The sequence below is a fragment of the Ictidomys tridecemlineatus genome, chromosome 10 (genome assembly GCF_052094955.1).
Source record: "Ictidomys tridecemlineatus isolate mIctTri1 chromosome 10, mIctTri1.hap1, whole genome shotgun sequence".
NCBI lineage: Eukaryota > Metazoa > Chordata > Mammalia > Rodentia > Sciuridae > Ictidomys > Ictidomys tridecemlineatus.
In genome coordinates, this window is record NC_135486.1 from 115,478,019 (window position 1) to 115,499,974 (window position 21,956).

General features: G+C 52.4%; 4 protein-coding genes across 6 annotated transcripts; 1 reads left to right on the forward strand and 3 right to left on the reverse strand.

Annotated features, from left to right (window-relative positions):
* Positions 1-219: 219 nt before the first annotated feature.
* Positions 220-3,653, forward strand: Lamtor4 (late endosomal/lysosomal adaptor, MAPK and MTOR activator 4). 2 transcript variants are annotated; one of them, XM_013360038.4, is made up of 4 exons: positions 220-428; positions 902-982; positions 2,875-2,992; positions 3,306-3,653. In XM_013360038.4, exons 1-4 carry the CDS (start codon positions 426-428, stop codon positions 3,416-3,418), a joined length of 315 nt encoding a protein of 104 aa, XP_013215492.1. In that variant the 5' UTR covers positions 220-425; the 3' UTR covers positions 3,419-3,653. The 2 variants fall into 2 exon arrangements, with proteins under 2 accessions (XP_013215492.1, XP_005328503.1); XM_005328446.5 differs by having other exon boundaries at positions 236-428; positions 3,321-3,653.
* Positions 3,654-3,901: 248 nt separating this feature from the next.
* On the reverse strand, positions 3,902-9,149 carry Trappc14 (trafficking protein particle complex subunit 14). Of its 2 annotated transcripts, none has more exons than XM_078023795.1 (11): positions 9,010-9,149; positions 7,721-7,816; positions 7,489-7,618; positions 7,232-7,318; positions 6,817-6,937; positions 6,566-6,713; positions 6,358-6,440; positions 6,107-6,270; positions 5,085-5,239; positions 4,707-4,900; positions 3,902-4,607 (listed from the first exon to the last, which is right to left on the reverse strand). In XM_078023795.1, exons 1-11 carry the CDS (start codon positions 9,010-9,012, stop codon positions 4,454-4,456), a joined length of 1,335 nt encoding a protein of 444 aa, XP_077879921.1. In that variant the 5' UTR covers positions 9,013-9,149; the 3' UTR covers positions 3,902-4,453. The 2 variants fall into 2 exon arrangements, with proteins under 2 accessions (XP_077879921.1, XP_013215464.3); XM_013360010.4 differs by lacking the exon at positions 9,010-9,149 and adding an exon at positions 8,019-8,669.
* Gal3st4 (galactose-3-O-sulfotransferase 4) lies at positions 8,910-14,955 on the reverse strand. The gene is made up of 4 exons (XM_005328447.5): positions 14,853-14,955; positions 13,382-13,694; positions 12,894-13,197; positions 8,910-10,272 (listed from the first exon to the last, which is right to left on the reverse strand). The coding sequence occupies exons 2-4, from the start codon at positions 13,504-13,506 to the stop codon at positions 9,232-9,234; spliced, it is 1,470 nt and encodes a 489-aa protein (XP_005328504.2). The 5' UTR covers positions 13,507-13,694; positions 14,853-14,955; the 3' UTR covers positions 8,910-9,231.
* A 619-nt stretch (positions 14,956-15,574) lies between these two features.
* Positions 15,575-21,948, reverse strand: Gpc2 (glypican 2). Its single transcript, XM_005328448.5, has 10 exons — positions 21,416-21,948; positions 20,602-20,760; positions 19,958-20,280; positions 19,003-19,083; positions 18,258-18,420; positions 17,878-18,008; positions 17,584-17,736; positions 17,361-17,500; positions 17,094-17,269; positions 15,575-16,473 (listed from the first exon to the last, which is right to left on the reverse strand). Exons 1-10 carry the CDS (start codon positions 21,579-21,581, stop codon positions 16,214-16,216), a joined length of 1,752 nt encoding a protein of 583 aa, XP_005328505.1. The 5' UTR covers positions 21,582-21,948; the 3' UTR covers positions 15,575-16,213.
* Between the last annotated feature and the right edge of the window lie 8 nt (positions 21,949-21,956).

The following is a 21,956-nucleotide window of genomic DNA, read 5'->3' on the forward strand; positions in this document are numbered from 1 at the left end:
CTACACGCATTTTACATTATTTCACTTCAGGCTCTCTCTTTTAAGGTGAAGAAGTCAAACCCAGGAAACGACCTGGTCACTAGTGGGCGATCTAACTCAGTTGAAGCCCCGGGCAGGACTGCTGGAGCAGGCGCACACCCACAGCCCCGCCCACCGGGGCCCGCCCCCTCCTACGACACCCAAGCCCTCCGACGTCGAGGGGCGGGAATAATTGACCAATTCGGCGAGTCTCCGGGATGCAACGCTCTGTACTGGCTGATTAAATTTAATGTTTTAGCAACGCTCCAATCCACAGGGTAGAGGCGTGGCTAAAGCCCGGTGGCGTTGGGCTGAGGGAGGAGACCGCCGGCTGGGAACACGTGACCTGGGCCTGGCGCCGGAAGCTACCTATCTAGTGGGGAGCTCCTCCAGCACCTAGGGCTGCGATGGTGAGTGAGGACGCATGCGCGGGAGTACGCGCTGCGGGTTCTGCGCCCACAGTCTTTGGTTGCCCCCTCCTGGGCCGGCGTTCCACCCTTACCTCCCGTCGGTCCCGGGATGGAGAGGGAATGGAGATGGGAGGAGCGGCGACTGAGCGGGCTGAAGAGGAACCTGTGGGAGGGTGTGCGGGGGCTGGGAGCAGTCTGCGGGTTAGGGGCGGGACACCTGCGACTGGAAAGAGGGGCAGCGCGGAGGGGCGTGTGGGGCAGTGAAGGCCGTCCGGGGCAGCCAAGAGGGGGAATGGAAGGCCCAGGAGATTCCGGGGCAGAGAGGGCAGATGGAAATTCAGGAAGATCAGCATAGGAGGACACAGAAGGGGAAGGGGGTCCGGAAGGGGCCATCGTCAAGAGAAAGACTCGGGTTTGCAGGTGAAGAGGTCCATTGCCACTTGCTCCTCACTGCTCGCATCTTTACCCACTAGACTTCTGCACTGACCCAGGGACTGGAGCGAATCCCAGACCAGCTCGGCTACCTGGTGCTGAGTGAAGGTGCAGTGCTGGCGGTGCGTTCTGGGAAAGGGAAGTGACAGGACTGGGTAACCCTTTTTAATTGTGCCCAGTTTCACCTAATTTGCCTTCATTTTCGTCCTTTTACCTGGTATCCCCCCTGGCATACAGTAAGCTTTTGGTAATTAATCTCTGGAATCTTAGTCTTCTAACTGTTCCAAGGTAAAAAAGGTCTATTAATGTTACAAAGTCATACAACTCATTTCAGGTTGGTTGATAAGAATCAACAATGCCCAGATGTTTTCTCCAGTACATCTTTATTCGGTATTTCTTGAAGACATCTTTGTATTTTGTTCTGTAATATTATATAGTGTAGCTCTGTAGAAATATTTGCTCTTTCTGGAGAGACAAGGCTTAAAGTTCAAGGTTGAAAACAGTGCAAGTGTTTTGGATTGCTGAAGGAGTCCAAAAATGAAAGATTCAGCCCTTGGCGTTATAACTTGTGTTATGGGAAGACTTTCTTGGATGCAGAAGTTCAGCTCAACTTAAAGGATGAATGATTGTAAATGGATGGGGAAAAAAGGAAAGTAGTCAGGGCTAGGAACTGGACATATTTACAGGATTGTGACACTGCCTATCTGAATTGATTGTGGGTTGATATTGCAAAGGTTTGTGGGGAAAGGATCTGATTGAAGAGGCCTTGGATTTAATCTTTAGTGTCACAGAAGTTTTGAAAGTTTATACTACAGAAACAGGACCCAGTGATATGGTTGAGCAAGATTGTTGGTTGTATGGAGATGGGCTGGAAGAAAATCTAGGTATAAGACTAGGCTGAAGGCCGTATAGTGCAAGAAGAAATTTTTAGAGAAATCAATATATCCTGGTAATGACTTGATATAGGTACTTTTGTGGGTACTTCTTTTGTAGGAGATACTTCTCCAATCACTAAGACTTTGCACTGAGAAGCCTAGAAGAATGACATGGTACCTAACAAAATCAAGAAAGGAAGTTCATTAGGGAGGGAGGTGGATAAGGGAAAATTTTGTTGGTTCCACTGTAGATAATTGAGTTCAAGATAGAATAATAGCTGTAAATATTGCTACGGATTGTTCTAAGGATCTCCCAGTATTATACCTTGTAACCCTTCCAAGTCCACTAGATAGATATTATTGTCCCTAATGTACCGATGAAGAAACTGAGACAAAAAACATCTGGGTCCAAAGAGAACTAAACTAAACCTACTTAGAAGTCCACATCAGAGGTAAGAGAGGAAGTTGAGACAGTCAACAGAAAGAAGTCCAGGACTACTGTCATTATCACTTAACCAAGGAGTAAATAGAGGGAGTAATTTAAGAACAAAGAAATGTTTACAATTCAGATTTTACAGACAAGTCAGCAAGTGGGAAGACAAAAGATGAAGCTTTTAACAAGTCTCTGTGGATAGGCACCAATCTTGGAGAATGATTTTACCACTAGATAGGGACAAGGGCAGGCATTCAGTTTCAAGGGGTTAGAAGATAGGCCAGACAGGTGGCACATGCCTGTAATTCCAGTGGCTTGGGAGGTTGAGGCAAGAGGATTGCAAGTTCAAAACTAGCCTCAGAAACTTAGTGAGACCCTGTCTGAAAGCAAAATATAAAAAAGAACTGGGGGTGTGGCTCTGTGGTTAAGTATTCAATACCCCATAGAAGGGGGGGTGGGGGGGAGTATCCAGTAGAGTTGGATGAGTTGCTTGCTGCTCAGTGGAGGAAGCTGGTATTGTAAGGATGAGAAACAGAATGGCATAAGAAGGGAGACTATTATAAAGAGGTTTTAGGTCAGGTTTTCCAAAACTGGGTGACCTCCAGGTATTTGAAAGCACAGAGAGGCAGAGGGCCTATGCCTAGGATTCCTTTCCAATTTTTTGTAACCTCATTTTCTGCACCCTCCCCTCCCCATTTACTTGCAGTCATCTGGGGATCTTGAGAATGATGAGCAGGCAGCCAGCGCCATCTCTGAGCTCGTCAGTACAGCCTGTGGGTTCCGCCTGCATCATGGCATGAGTGTCCCCTTCAAGCGCCTGTCAGGTGAGCCCTAGCCCCAGCCCCCAGTGGTGGGAGTGGGAGATATTTCCAGATGTTTTAGGGAAAGAAACCTTTCTCCTTCTACCACATTCCACCAATTCCTTGGTCTGTGGTTCAGCCACTTCTCTCTCTGGGATTCCCTAGTGTCAGGACTGAGTAAGCAAGAGAAGGAAGATCTCAGAGCAGCCTCTCTTCCAATCTCTCCACCCTGAACTACAGAATTGCTTTGCCTTTCAATCCCAGCCAGTTTGTGACCCTGTAGAGGTTGTTGTACCCACTAACTCTGTGTTCCCTTCCCTCTCCTGGGTGGGGGAAGGTGTTTCCCCTCCAGTGGTCTTTGGAGAACACACACTGCTGGTGACTGTGTCAGGACAGAGAGTGTTTGTGGTGAAGAGGCAGAACCGAGGCCGGGAGCCCATTGATGTCTGAGTTTGCCAGAGAGCCAGGGATGGAGAAATGGACTGGATCCTTTGGCTTCTGTGATGAGACACATGTGTCCTCCACTTGTTGCTTAGCTTGCTGGAACTAGGTTCTTCTGCTTATCCCCCTTTCCACCCACCACCTGAATAACAGAGGTTTGCGTACTTTATGCTGTGTTAAGGAGAATTTGGGCAAGTGTTTCTTTCTTTTCCCTTCTAATAAACATGAGTCTGATGTTCCTAGACTCAGGATGTGTGTATGGGGGAGGGACTGCATTTGGGTGGTTTATACCTGTGTCTTCCACCTCCTGGACAGTTGTGTACCTCAGTCCAGGATAAGTGGGACAGGGCCACTACTGGGCATTCTAAAACTGGGGATTGAAAAAACAAGGACAGGAAGGGAGCTATTTGTGTGCATGCTGAAGGGAATCATCCCGAGCCCCACTGGTCTGCTCTTTCCACCAACACACAAACAACAATCATACAACAGTCATTCTTCTCCCTCCTGAATGGGCATTTAATAGTCTTATTTCAGTTGGAAGCTGTAGTTCGAGAATAAGTTACAGGAACAGACAAAAAAAGATACAACTTAAAGTGCTTCAGGCTGCCAACGTAAACATGAGGGGCAGAGGAGGCCACCTAGTATCTCCCCAACCCCTGAGACAGGAGGGTCATCGTCAGAATCCCTGTACCAACACCACCTTCTAATCTCAGCCCTGCGGGTGGGTGGGAGGGAATGCTGGAGGCAGAAAGGACACAATAGGAATGAGGAAAATACTCTGTAAACTTAGAACAAGGATGAAGGGCTGGGGTGGGGCCAGCCCCCCCACAGGAACTTGGGGAAACACTGTTGGCGGAGCACTGCAGCCACACCACCCACTTCACAACTTCTGCCCTCATCCATCAGCAGACACAGACAGGCGGCCCTGCTGGGCTTCTTCACCCACGGTGGGAGGTGTCCCAGGGGAGGCACAGTCTGAGAGCGAGGAGCCCTCCAGGGGCTTTGGGTTTCTGTAGTATATGGGGGGGGCAGAGCCGCATGGTGCTACTTGACAGGCTCCACCACCAGGACTTTGCACTCGCGCTTGGCAATCTTATCCAGAGAGAGCACAGCCTTATCCGGGGGCAGGTAGAGAGGGCGGCCAACTGGGGAAGCCACAGGGGGTGTGATGGCCCTGCGCTCCATCACACTTCCTGACCTGGAAGAAGGCAGAGACTGTGAGCTCTGCTCGGCCTCCACCCTGCTCCCTAGTTCCAGCCTCTGCCCAGGCCAATGCCACATCTGCCCCACTTCCTACCTCATGAGGTGGCTTCGGGAAGGCTGTTGGTGGGAGAAGGACTGAGAGCGGCCCAGGCTCGCCTGGTGCCTCTCCACCAAGTCCCGGACAGCAGGGCTGCTGGGGCTGCTCTTTCGAGAGAGGGGCCGGGCCTCAGGAGGAGGGTGGGACACACTGGCAGTGAACTGCAGCTTCAGTTTCATGTGCTGGCTCAGCTAGGTGGGGAGAGACACCTCAGCATTCCAGCTGGCTTCTGGGCCCAGACCTTCCCACTCAACAGATCCAGGTCAGAGCTCGTTCCACTCTCCCTCTGCCCAGCCTTCTAGTGCCACCCATTATCCTCCATAGAAGCTAGGGGCTCTGACTGTTCCACCCCAACATCCTGTAGCACTAACCCACCTCAAAGAGCCCCGTCCTCAGAGCTTGGAAGGCCACACTGAAGGTGAGCGCACTGCCTTTCCGGGAAAAGCCAAGGTTGTTGAGGGGGGTGTGGCAGACGATGGAGTCCAGGGCTGCTTGCATGGCCCGGCGTTCCTCCTCACACAGCTGCTTTCCTGGAGGCAGAAACAGGCACCGGTGAATACTGGACAGTTCCTCAGTTCCCAGAGGCCGCCATCAGCATGGTCACATTTGATTTGCAAAGCATTCTATGGAACAAACTGAGGAAATGTTGTCTTTTGCCAGGGTTAAGGGTAACAGCAGCTATACAGTGTGTGCCGGGTTTTGTTCCAATTAACTCACTGATCTTCATAACAACCCAAAATATTAGGACTGGGTGTGGCAATACACTATAATCCCAGTGACTTGGAAGGCTAAGGCAGGAAGATTACAAGTTCAAGGCCAGTCTCAACAATTTAGCAAGAATCTATCTCAAAACAAACAAGAAAAGGACAGGAGGGGCTGGGGTTGTGGCTCAGCAGTAGAGCGCTTGCGTTGCATGTGTGAGGCATTAGATTCGATCCTCAGCACCACATAAATAAATTAATTATAAAGGTATTGTGTTATGTACAACTAAAAACAATTTTTAAAAAACGACAGGAGATATAGCTCAGTGGTAGAGTACAGCTAGATTCAATCCCTAGTACCAAAAAATAAAATAAACATAAAATATTAGGAGTGAAGACCAATGTCCAAAGAGTAATATAACATACCCCAGGTCACACAGCTAGTCAATGCGAGGTAGAGCTCATACCACAGAATGTAGCCTTATTGTCCATGCCCTTCAAGTCACTGTCCCAATGCCTCTCTAAACTCTATTTGTGATCCTGATGAGACCACCAGGTACACAGCAAGAGCCACCCACTACAAGTCACCTAGGTGGGGCTGGCACCAGATCTAAGCTGTTCTCACTGGTCTACCTCTGAATTCTTCCTTTTCCCTCCCCTCCTATGGAACTAAGTCCAGCCGGGCAGCTAACCCACCAGCCTGTGCATGCTCCGGGGTCCACACAAGCCTCACAGCAAGGAAGTCTTGAAGATTGTTGAGCAGTGTGTAGGTGACAGTGAAGCGCTCATAAGTCCGAACAGGGGACTCACAAGAAGCAGTCATCACAAAGCACGGACGGTCCAGGCGGACACTGGGCAGGCTAGGAGCAGTGAGAGAGGGAAGCTAGATGTGGGTCAGGCAGCAGAGGTGAGCAGGATGGTGCCTGGTAGGGGCCCCACACACTGACCGGTAGTGGGTGTAGATGCTCTGGGTGAAGGGCAGCTTTGGGGTGGACCACTGAACCACAGCAATCAAGGGAACTTCTAGGCCCTGCAGGAGAGACACAAACATCAACATCACTTGCATCGGAATTCCTCTCCAGTCTAGTCAAGCCTTTGCCTTCCATGGCCTTTTCTTATCCTTTTTCCTCGAACACACCAGCCCTTTATTCTTACCTCCTTGGCTCCTGGAGGGGGCTGCTCACCCGCTCTCAGTTGAAACAGGAAGTTGTGTTCCTCCAGGGCACTAAGAGGACAGGGGAAGCAGCCAGAGGTACCAGGGAGTCGGCAGAAGGAGCCCATGGAGACTTCCCCAGACTGGTGACTAGTTGAGAAGAGAAGACAAGACATGAACAACTCCCCATGTCAGAGCTCAGCTCCTGCTCCACCCCTGCCACTTCACAGCCCTGCCCTCCCCAGGACCTCACCAAACATTGTCCACCAGCAGCACAGAGCCATCAGGCATGACAGGTAGATAACTGGCATTGAAGTTGGGGAGGATTCGGATATCCCAGATGGAGATTTCCTCCTGGGAGGAACTGTTCAGCACTGTTGGAAGTAACCAGTCGGCCTCAGCATAGCCGGATACCTCAAGACCACTAGATACACAGCAAGAGCCACCCACTATAAGTCACCTACTATGGTGGGACTGGCACCAGATCTGAGCTATTCTCACTGATCTACCTCCTTGAATTCTTCCTTTTCCCTCCCCTCCCATGGGGCTAAGTCCAGCCAGGCAGCTGACCCATCAGCCTGTGCATTCCCATCAGCCTGCCCCAAATAACTATCATCTAATCAATTATCTTGCTGATACCCAAGACTTGAGCCAGCAGATCTGCTCACCCTTGAGCACGGTCAAGTGTTTTCCAGCCACAGTGAACTGTCGACATTTCAGAACTGGAGGAGGCAGCAGCGTCAGCAGGGTGCTCACTGCAGACGAGGGAGAGGCAAGAAATGAGGGGCTGGGCCCAGACTTTCCCCCCAACTCACAGTAATCACTTTCCTCTTCTTCCCCATCAGGCACTTTCCAATATCACCCCTCCACTCTGTACCCCCAAAGATCATACTCTGGTTTTTCCCCTCCTGCAGTCTCCTCTCACCTTGGGCCTTGAAAGCACTCTGCTCGCCCCGGAATGTCTCCCCAGGGGATCGGGTCTGCAGCAAGCGCAAGTAGCCTTGATCTCTGACCTCTGGTGCCTCAACCTCCCGTTTCCACACGGTCACTACAATCTGGGTACAAGAGACATTAGACCACGGTCAAGAGGAGAGACATGGCAGGGCCTTGAAAGGGTGTCTGAATTAAGACATCAGCTCTACCCTGGCTCAACCTACCTTGGCCTTAGGTGTCCCTGGGGGCAGTCTATCCAGTGAAACAGTGAGTGGGAAGATGACCTCATCTGTGGACACGATGGGTTCCTCCACAGGCAGCTGGGATTGTGAAAGGGATGAAGAGGTCAGGAGTCAGAGGCGGCCTGCAAAGCTTCCTTTAATTTCCGCAGTAACGGTCCTTCATGCCCTCCCCTCTATCATCTGCCTCCTGCCTTAGGTACCCAGCGTCCATCTCTCAAACTGCATTTGCCACCCAGCAAACTGCTCTCAGCCCTGTGCCGTGTCACCCCAAGTTCCTCACCGTGGTCGCTGCCCCTGAGGTAGCAGGGCCCGGGCCATGGGTGAGAAGAGGGCTGCAGCCCCGGAACACGCCTCCACCCCCAGGGTCCCCTCCCCCTGGAGGTTCTGGGTCCTGGTCGCTGGTGCCACTGCCCCCTGGTAGCACACCTCCGGCGCTGACAGAAGCCAGGGCGGCCAGGGCAGTTGCCAGTTCTGCCCAGGCCCCTCGGGAGCTCAAGCCCGGGCCGCCCCCGGCACCAGACCCGGCGCCACCCCGGCAGCGTAGGACCAGCAGGAAGCGGACAGTCTCCCCGAGGTACAGATGGTTACGCCGGGGCAGCGCCCGGTACCGGCCCGGGTCCCCCGCCAGCTCCGCGCGCGGTGGCAGCGGCACGGCCGGGAAGTACATCGAGTAGTCGCACTGGGACTCCATGGGGCGGCGAAGACGGCGCGAACCGGGGCCGGCCGGGGGCCGAGGGGCCGGGACCCAGACCAGCCCCCGCGGGAAGCGAGGGGGCCCGCGGGGCTGGGTCCGGCGGGTCCGACGCCTGAGTGGTGATGCGCGCAGCCGGCCGGCCCCAGACGCCAGCCCGGCCCGGAAACCCGGGCAACGAACCCCGGAACCCAGACCCCGCGGCGCCGGAATCGTAGTGGGGGCAGAATGACTGGTGAAAAACCGGAAGCGGAAAGGGAGGGGTGTGGCCTCCGAGGCCCCAAGATCTGTGTGCGCCGCGATCTTGGAGAAGGGGCGGGGGCGGGGGCGGGGGCGGGGTGCGTTAAGTTGCTGCGAGACCGGTGGGAGACGGCAGACCGGCTTCTTGTGGGGGGAAAAATACTAAAAAATCCCTTCCGATCCCGCTTCTCACTGAACTATTCTCCATACCTCCCGTTTCCGTCCTACATATATCAAGTGGAAGTTTCATATCATTTATTCATTGAACAAACATTTCATAATGAAGTGAACATAACCCAATAACGTTTTCTAGAGAAATGGACATACCATTTCAACTCACCATGCCCTAAACTTTCTGTGGCTCTCTCCATCTTTTACTTCTCCCGGGGACTTTGGAGAGTGCTACGTGGACCTGCCTTGAGAAAGTGGAGAGGGGAGGGAGGCACTGCTGGGTTTCCCAGGCATAGGTCAGAAAACTTGGGGTCTGCATCAAGGTAAAGTTCCATCCTTTCCCAGGGATGCAGAGATTGCTTCTGGCAGCCCCACTCTCATCTCATGTGTCCTAATCTGTAGCTTGATGCCTAGAGGAAAGTAGCCTTGAAGTCTTCAAGGATATTGATACTGGAGAGGGAAACTGCTTAGCATCCAGCTTGTCCTTGTACTGTAACTCAGGGGTAGCCAGGCGTTCACACTCCTCCCGGTCTTGAGGGCTCAAACTACTCCGAAGTGCATAGCCCAAAACTTTAGCTGACCCATACTGGAAGGGACGGAACTGACTGTTGGTGATATATTTGGGGTCTAAAGCCTTACCCCCCTGAAGGCAGTGTTTAGCCATAGCCTCTCTGAGAGCCCGAAGCTCAGCCACAGCATGCTTCAGTCGTCTCTGGCCATATTGTTCTATCCGTGCCCAGAGGCTGCGGTTGAAGTGAACATAGAGAGCCCAGTCCAGGTTGTTCCAGGCTCTGGCCCGAGCGGTCAGCTGCTGATCCTCAGCAGTTAGTCCACCAGTGCCAGCAGCCCTGAGGCCGTGCTCACCTCCAGCCTGAGCATTGTGCATGAAACCCACCACATCATCCAGACCCCAGCACAAGGCATCTGCCAGCAGAACAAGTGATTCATCAAAGTACTCAGCCACCATGACCAGATCAAAAACGGAGTCCAGCCAGGCCAGGCCCCACTGAATGAAGGATGAGGACCCCAAATTGAAGGAGGTAGGGCTGACTGCCTGGCTGTGACCATCAGCAACAGTGGAAACAGGCTGCAAGAGAGCATTGGGATCTAGGATTTGGGCTCGAGGGCCAGTGCCAGAAGGCAAAACATGCCCCTGATGGGAGTCAGGGTCTTTGGGATTCCCTCTATTGATCCTCTTCTCTGGAGGGAAGGGCAGGCCAAAGTCAAACCATAGCAAATTTCGAGCATAGTAGTCCCCACGGCCTCCTGGCCGGTAGAAGGCTCGAGGGTTGGCCAGGAAGGCAGCCAAAGATGGTGCCTTGCGGAAGGCTGATGAGGTGGATTTATAATAGGAGAAGGCAGAGCGAGCCAGAGCCGCTGGGTCTCGAACAATGGAAAAGAAGAAACTATCAGAAGGCATTACCTGAAGTACCTGCAGAGGAGAGAAGACACACATAGAAAAAAAAAACAACTGAGCCTGGGGGAAAGTAGGCACCAGCCAAAGCCCTACTGATCCCACAACCTCCCCACAGCTCTGCTGGAGACCACCAGCTTCCCTCACTAGCTGTATGACCTTTACTTCACATCTCTAAGTCTCAGTTTGCTCATCTACAGAATGGGGATAATTATAGGTTCCCAGGTGATTATAGAGGATAAAGGATATAAAAGGAACGAAAAAACCTGGAGGCAGGCGAGCATCACACGCCTGTAATCCCAGCCACTTGGGAGGCTGAGGCAGGAGGGTCACAAGTTCAGGTCAACCTCAGCAACTTAGTGAAATCCTAAACAAATAAATAAATAAATTAAAGACCTGGGGAAGTAGCTCAGTAGTAAATTACCCCAGGGTTCAACACTCAGTACCACCAAAAAAAAAAAAATATATATATATATATATATATATATATATATATATATATATATATGAAAGAAAAAGAACTGGAATATGCAAAGTTCATAGAGTATTAATTTCCTTGGGGCTTTCTGACTGCCCTGGCGGTAAAACCTCTAGGAAACAAACTTTGTGCTCACTTCTTCAACAAAAATCTATTGAGTGCCTCCTCTGGGACTCTAGGTCTCAGTTCCAAGAAAGGGAGTGGTCTTAGGCCGCCCGAGGAGAGAGGTGGAATGTGTCTGAGAGCAGAGAATGAAAAGGGGTGATAGAGATGATGCTGTAGGGCAGCCCAGGATAGCAACACTTCAGAGTCTCCTGGACACCTTGGAGAGCAAAACACAGGCCTGGACTTGGACTCTGGGGAGCCCTGGCCCCTTGATAAGGTGTTGCCCCAAGGGCTGGGACACATGATTCCACATCTGAACAAGGACAGTGGAAATCAGGCTGGATCATACCCTTACATAGCTCTTCAGGCTGATCCACATCAGAATCTAGCTCCTGGACTCTCTGAGGATTTCTGTCTCTGAAAAGGACTTTCATCGTTGAATCTGACCTCTCTGTGTCTTGATGTTCTCTGACCTGCTCCAGAGGCATGCCTGAAGGGCAGAGCCTTTGTCTCTTTGAACTGTCTCTTTGAAGGCAGAAAGGAACAGTGAAGAGAACACTCTGGCATCAGATGGACCTGGAATAAAATCCCAGTTCTGCCATTTACTAATTGTATGACTTTGGGCAGATGAATAAGCTTCTCAACAGCCTTTATTTCTCTACCTATAAATCTGGGTTAAACAGCTACCTGGGAGAATGTGACATGTCTGTAACTTGGCAGGTATTGGATGAATGGTGGTGACAAGGAACCATCCTAACCACTAAAGAAACTTACCTCAAAATTCACTGCCATTGCCTCACACCCAACAGGAGCCCCTTGCTGCCTACCAGACCACCCTCACACTCCTCCAGCTTCAACAAAGGGACTTTGTAACCCCCACTGAAGTTCTGCCAGTCACACACACTACACATACCTCTCTGGCACAGCTGTGTGCATGCTCACACGCACATCAACAGCCACGTTTGTTGATCCTCTGCTCCAAGAGTGGTAGGTGCGCTCGCTACTGTCTCAAAGCCATGTCCACTCCATCCTTTAATCCTGCTTCTCTAACAAACCCCACTCCATTTGATAAATAGACTCCCTACAATTCCAAATACAAAAACACATCCAGGTCCTCAGAAGGAGCCTCTACCTCAGAGTAAAAAGACCTGAGTTCAAATTCTAGTTTTGCCAATTTCTGTTAATGGAGGTCACTTAGCCCACTGAGACTCAATCTCCATTTCTGTGTAATACTTGTGTACTTCCTTCAAGGCAAGGCGATGGTAAGACCAATATCCAGCACTCAGTAAGTATTCTACGAAGGGGGGCTGGGGATGTGGCTCAAGTGGTAGCACGCTTGCCTAGCATGTGTGAAGCACTGGGTTCAATTCTCAGCACCACATAAAAATAAAATAAAGATATCGTGTCCACCTAAAATTAAAAAATAAATATTTTTTTAAAAAGTACTCTATGAAGGGTAGTTCCTTCCCTATATGCTTTCATTTGCATGTTGATTGTCTTTCTACAAGAGTTCTTGGGTCCTTGTGTGTTTCCATTTGTCTCCCCCATAAGGACTAAAGTCCCAAGGGTCAGCACTGAACTTCTGTCCAACTATTCTGCCATGCTCAGCCAAGAGCTTGACATAGAGCTGACATAAAAATCTCAAAGTGTGGCAGCTGGTGTGAGGGGAGCGAAAGAAAGATGAGTCAGAAGGTCCTAATGGCAGAGCAAGGTCCCTGGTAATAATAGTGAGCACTGTGAAGGGCAAGGGACACCTGGAGGGAGTGCATCCAAGTGCATCCAAGTTGGCAGGACACTGACACCAGGGGAATAAGTTAGTCAAGGAAGGAGACTGAAGTAAACCCCCAGATGGGAGAGGGGAACGCTCTGCACCCAGAAAATCCAGGAAAAAGAACACCTGCAGAAAAGAACAGGAAATCTCACCTTTATGGCCTCCATGTCCACTTGTGGGTAAGGTGATGCCTGGAGATCCCCAGACCCTCCCCTGGAGGTCTTGGCCGCAACCCTAAATCCATCTCTTTTTGGCCCCACCCCTCACCCCCCCTGATCCCCTCACCTCTTTCAGGTTGAATCTCATGTGATGACAGAGGATATGGAAGGGGGGCTGGGTGCCCCCACCCTGAGGATGGTAGCCTTTGACCTGAGAGGCCCGGAAAAGCCTTGGGTAGCCAAACTGGTAGCGGGTGGGGAGGGCGAAGCGCAACCCATGCCGGTCCCCGTAGCGATGAAGCAGGCTCAGCACAGAGCTGCTCCCGGATTTATGTGTCTTCAGGAACACAAGTCGCTGCCGGGGTAGGCAGGATGGAACAGCTGATCCCAGGGAGGTGGTCCAGGACTGTCTGAGCTGCAGCCTGGGTAACCTGGGAAGAGATGGGTAGGGAAGTATCCTATCCTTCACCAGCAAATGGAGCCACTGTCTTCTTGTGAAGAAAAAACAGAGGGCATAGAGGCTCCCCTAAGTCCCCAGGAGTCACAGCCCAGGTTAGAGGAGGAAGAACAAGTAGGAAGGCATCTACTGGGAGATGGGACAAGATGAGGACTCACCTCCTCTGGAAGGCCCCCCCCAAGAGCTGGAGGCCAAATCCGATGGTCATGAAGACTCCCAGAGCCACCCCCAGGCTCCGAGGCCCCCAAAGTCGCATGGTCCTGGCAGGAGACGAAGGACCCATGTGGCACAGGGAAAGGGGACTCTAGACAGGGACAAAGCCAGGGCCAGGAGCACAAGCAGAGACAGCTTGAGATAGCCGTGCAGCCGCGGAAGATGCTGTTTGGAGATCGGGGGGTCATTCCCCAGGCCTGCTCCCAGCCCTGGTTGAGTCTGCCCCCTGAGTTAGCAGATTTTTGCCTCTGTCAGCGTCTAGAAGGGAAATGAGGGGGAAGGAGGGGAGTCTAAGAAGATGGCTAGAAACTTCTCTCCTGCTGCTGCTGCTACTGAGACCTAGTTTAGGAAAGGGGAGCAGTAGGGGTGCTCTGTACACCAGATCCTTGTAAGTGGTCCCTCAACTATTCCTTCTGCTGCCAGCCTGTTGCTTGTCTCCAGTCCCCCCAAATCCCATACTCAGTTTTCCCGGAGCCTCAGGGATTTCAAACGGAAGGAGAGAAAGGCAGAGCCCTTATTATGAATGAAGCAGCCAGTGAGAGAGATCAGACCAATCTGCTCATTATGACAGGTCAGGTCACTGCTGGGTCCCTGACTTCCTTCTGAGCCCCTCTGTTGGTTAAAAATGGGGATCAAGAGCTCCCTTCTGTGGCTAGGAGGGGAATGGAGGAGGCAATCAAGAGGAGGGGAGGATGGACTTCCAGGAGTGACTTTGTAACTAGTATGGGCTGCTGTTTCCTAAACGCAAGCTGCTTGTCTCCCCACTGTCCCAGCAAAAGACAGACCCCAGTGTACGTGTGGGGCTGGGGGAGATGTGGCTTTATGCATGAAACCCACAAGACCCCTGGGCACACATTCCCATCCCACTCTCTAACCACGATGGTGCACCAGGAGCAGGTACTGAGAGGACAGAGCCAGAGAAAGGCGGAAAGACACAGAGACAGAGACAGACAATTGACCTTGGAAACCGAGATGGAGAAAGCCATATGGAGCTGCTGTCTGCCTTCCCAGGCCCAGTTTCCTAATTAACTGGGAGTCTGGCTCCACCCGCTTCAGATTACAACCGGTAATCTCGGCCCCTCTAACAAGCCTGGACAGCCCCCTTCCAGAGGGGATAGGGGTGACCCCAGCCAGAGAGAACCCACACTTGCTACCCAGAGACCTGCCCCCTCTGGCATTGCCCTCAAGATCCGGCTTTGACTCCTCTGTCACAGCTTTTCACTTCCATCCATCTTTATCTCTTCCCATTACCCTTGATCCCAGCCCTCTGTTCCCTCCAGCTTTTGGAGACTGCTCGGTCTGTCACCAGTCCTTTGTTGGTGTCCTCTGAGGTTGTCTCTGTGAACCCTAGGGTCCTCCCATAAATTCAAGGGGTCCCTTCACTGGCCCCAGCCTTGGTTTCACTCGTCCACTCACCAAGGCCCGAAGGGGAGCTGCGGGGAAACCGGGTCCGGCCCTCCCGCCTGCCCCAGCCACCGCCCGGCTTCTCACTCAGCTCAACTTTCCTTGCAAACTTTCTCAGTGCCCAGGCTCCTCCCCTCCCCTCCCTTTGTCCCGCCAGTCCAAGCAGCTGCTCCAGCTTTGATCGCTGATGCTGTCTCTGGCCTTTTCCCTCCCTGCACATTTCCCTCTGGTTAGGGCACCCAGACTGCCCGTGGAAGAAACTTTCACCCTCCTTTCACTTATATCAATTATATCTTTATCTCTCAGCTTTCTACAGAACAAAAGATTCATTCAGGTGAAAGAAAGAAAAGAAGGATGAAAGAAAGAAAGGGAGGAGAGTTGAAAGCAAACACTGTCAGGGAGGTGACGAGGTAGAGGTTGACACCCAGACAACAAGGGCCCCCACCCTGAGAGCAGGGGCCAGTGGTATGGTAATATTAATCATGCCTCGCCTTCAAAGAGAATTGCACAGGGCCAAGGTGTTTTCCTCGCAGTTGTTTGGGCTCCATATTTCTCCCAGTTTTACAGATGAAGATGCTCAGACTTAGAAACCTGGAGACAGGGGGCCATTCCCCAGACCTGCTCCCAGGAGACAGATTCCAAGAGAGGTAAGAAACAGGCAGAAACTGAGCCTGAAGCCTTTGGAGCCAGGGCTCAGGAGGAATTGCTAAACACAGAGAAAGGCACACAAAGGGTCCAGTAAATTGTCATTTATTTGTAGATAAACAGTCAAACACTGAAACATGAAATGGGACCTTGTGAAGGAAGTGGATGGTAGAGATCAAGCAATGAGCACCCCCCCCCCCCGTTTTATATTTTACTTTTTAAAAAAATGACATTTAAAAAACTCAACAGAACTCAGGCCCATAGAGCCTCACAGCCTACTCACACACACCAACCCCCAGCCCTACATCCCATCAGCACCCAGCATTGTCCATTTCTAAGACCAGGTGCCCCCCACCCTCTTAGTTCCACCCCTCCCCACTTTCAACTTCTTCCAACTCCATCCCCCAATGGCAATTCTAAACCACCCCCCCCCACCTTCACCCTTATAGCTCTTGTGGAGGGGGTGCTGATCACCAGCCCTAGCCTTAGAGGACAGCAATCACACTTCTTTCCTAAATAAATACCCCCATTACCAAATGAAAAAATAAATACTGTGAACACCCACCCACCCCCAGCCCACCAATGGGAATCTCCTGGATTCGGGGCCCCAGCCATTCACCTGCAAAGTCCCTTTTCTACTCTCTCAGTAGCCCCCTTCGACTCCTCCCCAGGCCCAGCTGAGGGGAAAGGGCCATGAACCCTTCTGATGCTAGGGCACCCCTCCCCTGTTATCGAGGTCCAAGCATGGCCAGGGCTGAGGGGAAGAGAATGAGGACCGGTGAGTTGTGAAGACCAACAGACATCCCCCCACTCCTGCTCCTGTCCTGGTTGAAGCGGGGACCACCTCTTCCTCTGCCCCCACTGCTGCTGTCCCTTCGAGGAGGGTGATGTGGCCTTGGAGGCCAGGCAGCAGGGGCCACAGGTGCAGTTCCAGCCTTCCAGTCATCTGCATAGTGGAATCCCCCTCCAGAGCCACTGGCATCCTCTTCTGCAGGGAGGATGAGGGACAGAGACAGATGGGGTGGGAAAGAAGTTGGAGAGAGATCAAAAGAGGAGGAAGAGAAATCAAGATTAATACAGAGACAGAGACACGGGTAAAACACAGTGACAGGAAGGCAGCAGAAGAAAAAGCAAGATCAGCAGACATGGGGATGAGAGAAGATGATGGAAGATGGGAAGAGACAATGCAACAGGGACAGAAAAAAGGGACAGATAGAGGATAAACAGGAAAGAGAAAAACAGAAGTACACAAAAGCAGGGAGCAGACGGGAAGAGAGGTGGGGAGGAGCCAGACAGACAGGAGAGGGGAAAAAAATGAATGTGTCTTGCTTCGCCTTCTGGAAAATTCCAACTTGTGGTGCCCACCCACTGTCACCTCCACCCTTCTCCAGCAACTCTTTGCCCTTTATTAAAAATATCCCCCATTATTCTGCATTTCTGTGTCTCCCACTACACCATAAACTCAAGGATGATGACCCACTTATTGGTCTTTTACCCCTCTCTATCTGTGATGTAAGTGCCCAATAAAGAAATGAATGAGAACTAAGAGATGCGAGGTGGGACCGCGGGCAGTGGGCGGAGCTCGCGGACAGAGGTGGCGGGTCTCACCAGCGTCTTGCATGTCCAGGTCCTGTCCAAGCGCCGCCGCCCGCATCCTAGCGGTGGCAGAGCGGAGCAGCAGTCGGCGACGCCGCGTCGGGACGTCGGGCCCCGAGGTATCCAACCCCAACTCCGGGTTGTGGGTCTGATCGGTCCGGGGACCCACCACCACCGGCAGCTGGTACCTGCGAGTACAGAAGCCGCGAAAACTCCCGCGACAGCCCACGTGCAGCCCTCGGCCAGCCACCGCTGCCACCGCCGCCACCCAGCTCTCACCTGCCTCGCCCAGTCCCGGTCCAGCAGGGCGCCGTCTCCTGCGAGATATCTGCCGCCATGCGCGAGTCCCCACACACCGTCAGGGGCAGCCCGACCCAGAAGCCCCGCAGCCGGTTCAGACGCTCTCGGAGCTCCCACACCTGCGCAAGCAAGAGGCCACATGCCGAGTGGCGGCGCCCCCGGGAGGGCGCCCCCTCCGCCCCGTCCCTCCGCGGTCACTCACCAGCCGGTGCAGATTGGTGCCCGCTGCCGTCGTGGGCCGCTCCTCCTCTGGTGCCACCCTCCACGGCCATGGTCGACCTGCCTCTTCCAGGGGCGCGGGCGCTCGGCGGTTGCGGGCTGAAATCAGGTGGGGGGTCCCGCATTCCTGAAACACCTGCGCACAAGAGAGCTCTACACAGTCATCCCCCTGAGAACCCACACTGTCCCCATTCGGACCCAAAGCCTCCCCAGATGCCCATAATCTATTATCACTCTCCCCAGCCAAGGCCTCATTTCCACTTTTTTCTCCTCATACCTTGGCTGACACCCTCATACTGTTTTCCTGCAGATACATCAAACCCTCTGAGATCTTCACCCCAATGGACTCGGCAGCCAGCTCAAAGGAAAAAGGCCCCTGGAGCTTATCAGCCAGGAACAGGAGACCATCTTGAAGGAGGGGAGAAAGAGAAAAGGGGTGCAAGCGGGTGTACAGTGAACTAGGATGTTCCCACAATCCTTACAGGGGCTTCAGAGGGAAGCAGAAAAGAGTTGGGGCATTCATATGAGAAGGCCCCCGTCTTTCCCTTCCTCAGTAGGGCTTTAGACCCCCTCCCCAGTTCCTCCCACCCACGCTTACACAGTCTCCAGCCCTCCTCCAGGTCCTCCTCTTTCCCAGGCTTTTTTGAATCCCCTCACCCAAATAGTTGCCCCAGTCTGGCTCTAGTCCTCTGTTGCTCAGACAGCCACTGGCCACGTTGAGGCAGAAGCCCCGGCAGGGCATAAGTGAGGGGACTCCCCGGCAAAGGGGGCAGCCGATTAGACGCATCAGAGCTTTCTTGCAGTCTTCAGATACCTGCACCTTGGGGCAGAGAACCAGACTCTATCATCCACAAACACTTTGGCTGCTCTCAGTCAAATCTGACACTGAGCACAAAGAAGTCAATATTTGGTCCCATCTCCCTAAGTTACAGAACAATAAGTTGCTGCATATGAGGTACAGGGCTGTTGACCCCATGTTATAGAAGGTGAGACCAAAGGATTGCCAAGCTGGGGAGGGAGATTCCTAGGGGCCAATTCACAGATCCTCCTCCATGGGAGGTATATTACTATTGTGGGGGTAGGTCTGAGGAAAGACCCAAGGACTAGAGTGAGTCCATGATGATTCGAGAGGGAAGAGGCAGGAGGTTAGGTTGGGAGGTTAGAAGAGGACAGGTAGTGGAGAGAGGGCTTCAGCAGGGAAAGGGGAGTCAGTCATGGAGACCCAGTACTCCAATCTTTGACTCCCTCCTTCCTGATTTACCCAAGGATGCCAGAGCCTAAAGGCTGATAGGGGAAGGCCTCGGGCCTCTACTACCAGTTGATGCCTGTCTTCCTCAAGGGCTCTCTCCCCACTTCTGCCTCCCCCTCCCTGGTCCCTGCCCACACTCAAGCCCCTTCTAACCTTAAGTGATTCATCAACCACGTTTTTTCCAGTCTCCAGGCCCTGGACAAAGGCCCGAGCAGCCACCAGGGCCCGAGTTATCTGAGGGAAGGGAAAGAAGGTGAGAAAACTCCACAAAGTTATCATAGGTCAGTTGAGACTGGGGCCAAGGAATGAGCAGTGGGGTTATCTTGGGGTGGGTGGTACAGAGAGACAGGTTCAAGAGATCCAAAGGAATTAAAGTCTAGAGGGATCAAGGGAACTGGATCAAGTGTTCCACAGGCTGTGTATCAGAACACTGAATTTGAAGCTAGAAGATCAGGGTGTGAGACACAGCTCCACCGTACTACTACTGGATGTGAGACCTGAACCTTGGTTTTCTCATTTGTAAAACAGGGATACTATTATTTATATCAAAGAATTAAGACAATTGAATAAAACAACATATGTCAAAAGGCTTCTTGATTATTGCATGCCTTGTACATGTTCAGTTGAACCAGAGGAAATCAAGATGTTAGGATTTGGGGAAACTTGGCAGAAAGGTGGCTGGGGCTGAGAGCAGGTTAGTGTTTGTAATAAAACCAGGGTAAAGAATGGGAGTGAGGGGACTGGGATTGTGGCTCAGCGGTAGATGCTCGCCTAGCACAGGCAGGATCCGGGTTCAATCCTCAGCACCACATAAAAATAAAGACATTGTGTTGTGTCCATCTACACCTAAAAAATAAATATTAAAAAAAAGAATGGGGGTGGGGATCCAATTAAAGGAGACTAATGAGCACTGGATTAAGCACCTCAGGTGACTGAAGCTTGAGATAGGGACCACCAGGTCAGAGTTGGCTGAGACACAAAATGGGGAAATCATGAGATCAGGGGTAACCTCCTTTTTGAGAGGGTCATTTGTCTGGATCTGAGTGGCACACAGTTCAGAGGTCACTAGGTTAGCGGTGGCTGAAGCTCAGGCCTCCAGACCCCTCACCTGTAGGCGGAGGCGGCGGGGCGAGTCCCCAAAGGGCTGCAGAGAGTTATCAGTAGTCGAGGCGAGGTGTGTGAGGCAGAGCAGGAAGTCAGGGGGGAAGCTGTACTGTGGGTGCATCAGGGGGAATGCTCTCTCCAGAAGCTGTGCCCAGAAATCCACCAAGGTGTCCTCTAACCCCTCACCAGACTTCTCATAGTAGTCCCACAGGCGAGAGAACAGGCTGTTGAAGATGAGGGCGTGCTGGGAATACAGGCGGCCATAGGAGTGCGAGAAGAACTGGGCCAAGGATTGGTGGGATACAGAGAGCATCTCCCGAAAAAACTCTAGCAAAGGCAGGGAGCAAGGGCAGAGGGTGGTGAGGACAGAGAAGGGAAGAGCAGTGAAAGGGCAGAGGTAGGACAGGATGGGGATGGGGAGAGAAGAGAAAAGTGAATTAGAAACTGAGCAATTCTCGGAGACCTGGGCAGACTGGGAATGAGGGAAAGCAAGTCCTGGCAAGAGTTTGGGATGGGGACTGGGGATAAGCAGGGCTGGGCTGGGGTGGAATATCTTAGGTTAAAGTAGAGAAAGGGGACAGGAAGCTTGCTGGGGTCACAAGCATAGAGGAGAGGTGTGAAGTGCATTTGGGGACCCCACATCCTCACCATTAAACTTTCTGTGCCGGGCAGCCAGTGTGTGAACAAGGAAAGAGCCACTATCTTCCACTAGGCTTTGGAAGGTGGCCTCAGTATCACTGATGAGCTTCTGTTCTGTCTCACTGGAACAGCAGGTGTACTCCTGGGGACAGATCTGGAGGTGCTCACCTGGGCAGAGGAAATGGGGAGAAATAATGGCAAGGGATATTATGAAACTCCGTACATCTCCCACCTATCTCTGGGGCTATTCTTTCTCTCTTACCTGTCTGGTCTCTATTGTTTGCCTCCTCGTCCCCACCTGACCCCTCTTTATTGTCTCCTCACCCATCCCAAATCTATTCCCATTAGTCATGGGATCTCTTTGCTGACCCAGGACCCAATTAGTGACCAGTGTCCTTAGGTGACCCTCCCCAATAGGCTCACCTGGACCTCAAGGAACTTGCAGGGTAGCTTCCATAGGATGTGCAAGGGTGGGTTGTGCAAGAATGGGATGTGCAAGGGTGTTGTTACTTGGTAAGCAAGGAAGTCTTATCACAGAAAGGTCTCTAGAAATAGTGAAGGGAACCTCACTGCGAAGAAAGACACTTGTGCTTAATTACCAGAGAGAGATTCCCGTGGTGGGGGTGGAATAAGAGCTATTATGTGAACAGGAGGTTTATTGTGATCGTAGAAAAGAAGTTATAGGAGGAAGAGAGAGATTTTTATGGGATGAAAAGATTATCATAACGTTCACTTTGAAAAGGAAAAGAGTTATTGTGAGATGGGAAGGGTCTGCCACCGCCCCTCACCCCGCTATTCTCTAGTCATCCTGTTTTCTACTCACCTGAGATCATGGAGGGAGGGATTAGGTTTAAGCTATATCCCCGGGCCCCCAGCACCTGCCGGGTCTCTGCACAACTCCGGGCGACTTTTGCCTCGCTCCCGGGTCCGGGTCCGGGACCCGGACACAGAGGCAGCAGTAGAAGCAGGAGAGGTCGCAGCACGGACATAGTTGTAGCCTCCCTGGGACGTCTAAGAAGGAAAGAAGAACCGCCCCAACTCCAGAATCTGGCTTTTGGCCGCAGAACCGCTCCACCAGCCAGAGAAAGAGCACGACCCCAGAAAACTGAAAACTGGGCACGATAGCTGGACCAAGCAGCATCTGCCGAGACAATGGGAGCCCAGAGCCGGACAGGGGCGGGGCCCTAGGCGGGGCCCCGCCAATGATAATAAGAAGCTGGCCTCGGGGGCGGGGTCAAGAGAGAAATTAAGCCAATGTACTGGGGAAGCTCGGCAGGAGGCGGGACGCGGCCACGCGAAGGCTGTTAGCGAGGTGGGGGCGTGGTCCCTCTTGGGGGCGTGGCGATTCGGTTCGGAAGGCGGGG

Excerpts from the sequence above, each read along its gene's own strand:
- Lamtor4 (XM_013360038.4), top strand. Across the intron at positions 983-2,874 it reads GTGAAGGTGCAGTGCTGGCG|TCATCTGGGGATCTTGAGAA; the intron begins GTGCGTTCTGGG and ends ATTTACTTGCAG. Across the intron at positions 2,993-3,305 it reads CCCCTTCAAGCGCCTGTCAG|GTGTTTCCCCTCCAGTGGTC; the intron begins GTGAGCCCTAGC and ends GGGTGGGGGAAG.
- Trappc14 (XM_013360010.4), bottom strand. The coding sequence starts at position 8,429 with ATGGAGTCCCAGTGCGACTACTCGATGTACTTCCCGGCCGTGCCGCTG. Across the intron at positions 6,938-7,231 it reads ACACTTGACCGTGCTCAAGG|TGCTGAACAGTTCCTCCCAG; the intron begins GTGAGCAGATCT and ends TACTTCCAACAG. Across the intron at positions 4,608-4,706 it reads TCCCGAAGCCACCTCATGAG|GTCAGGAAGTGTGATGGAGC; the intron begins GTAGGAAGTGGG and ends GCCTTCTTCCAG.
- Gal3st4 (XM_005328447.5), bottom strand. The coding sequence starts at position 13,506 with ATGGGTCCTTCGTCTCCTGCCAGGACCATGCGACTTTGGGGGCCTCGG. Across the intron at positions 13,198-13,381 it reads GGGGGGGCCTTCCAGAGGAG|GTTACCCAGGCTGCAGCTCA; the intron begins GTGAGTCCTCAT and ends ATCTCTTCCCAG. Across the intron at positions 10,273-12,893 it reads TGAGATTCAACCTGAAAGAG|GTACTTCAGGTAATGCCTTC; the intron begins GTGAGGGGATCA and ends TCTCCTCTGCAG.
- Gpc2 (XM_005328448.5), bottom strand. The coding sequence starts at position 21,581 with ATGTCCGTGCTGCGACCTCTCCTGCTTCTACTGCTGCCTCTGTGTCCG. Across the intron at positions 19,084-19,957 it reads CCCGCCGCCTCCGCCTACAG|ATAACTCGGGCCCTGGTGGC; the intron begins GTGAGGGGTCTG and ends CCCTTCCCTCAG. Across the intron at positions 16,474-17,093 it reads CCTGGACATGCAAGACGCTG|AAGAGGATGCCAGTGGCTCT; the intron begins GTGAGACCCGCC and ends TCCTCCCTGCAG.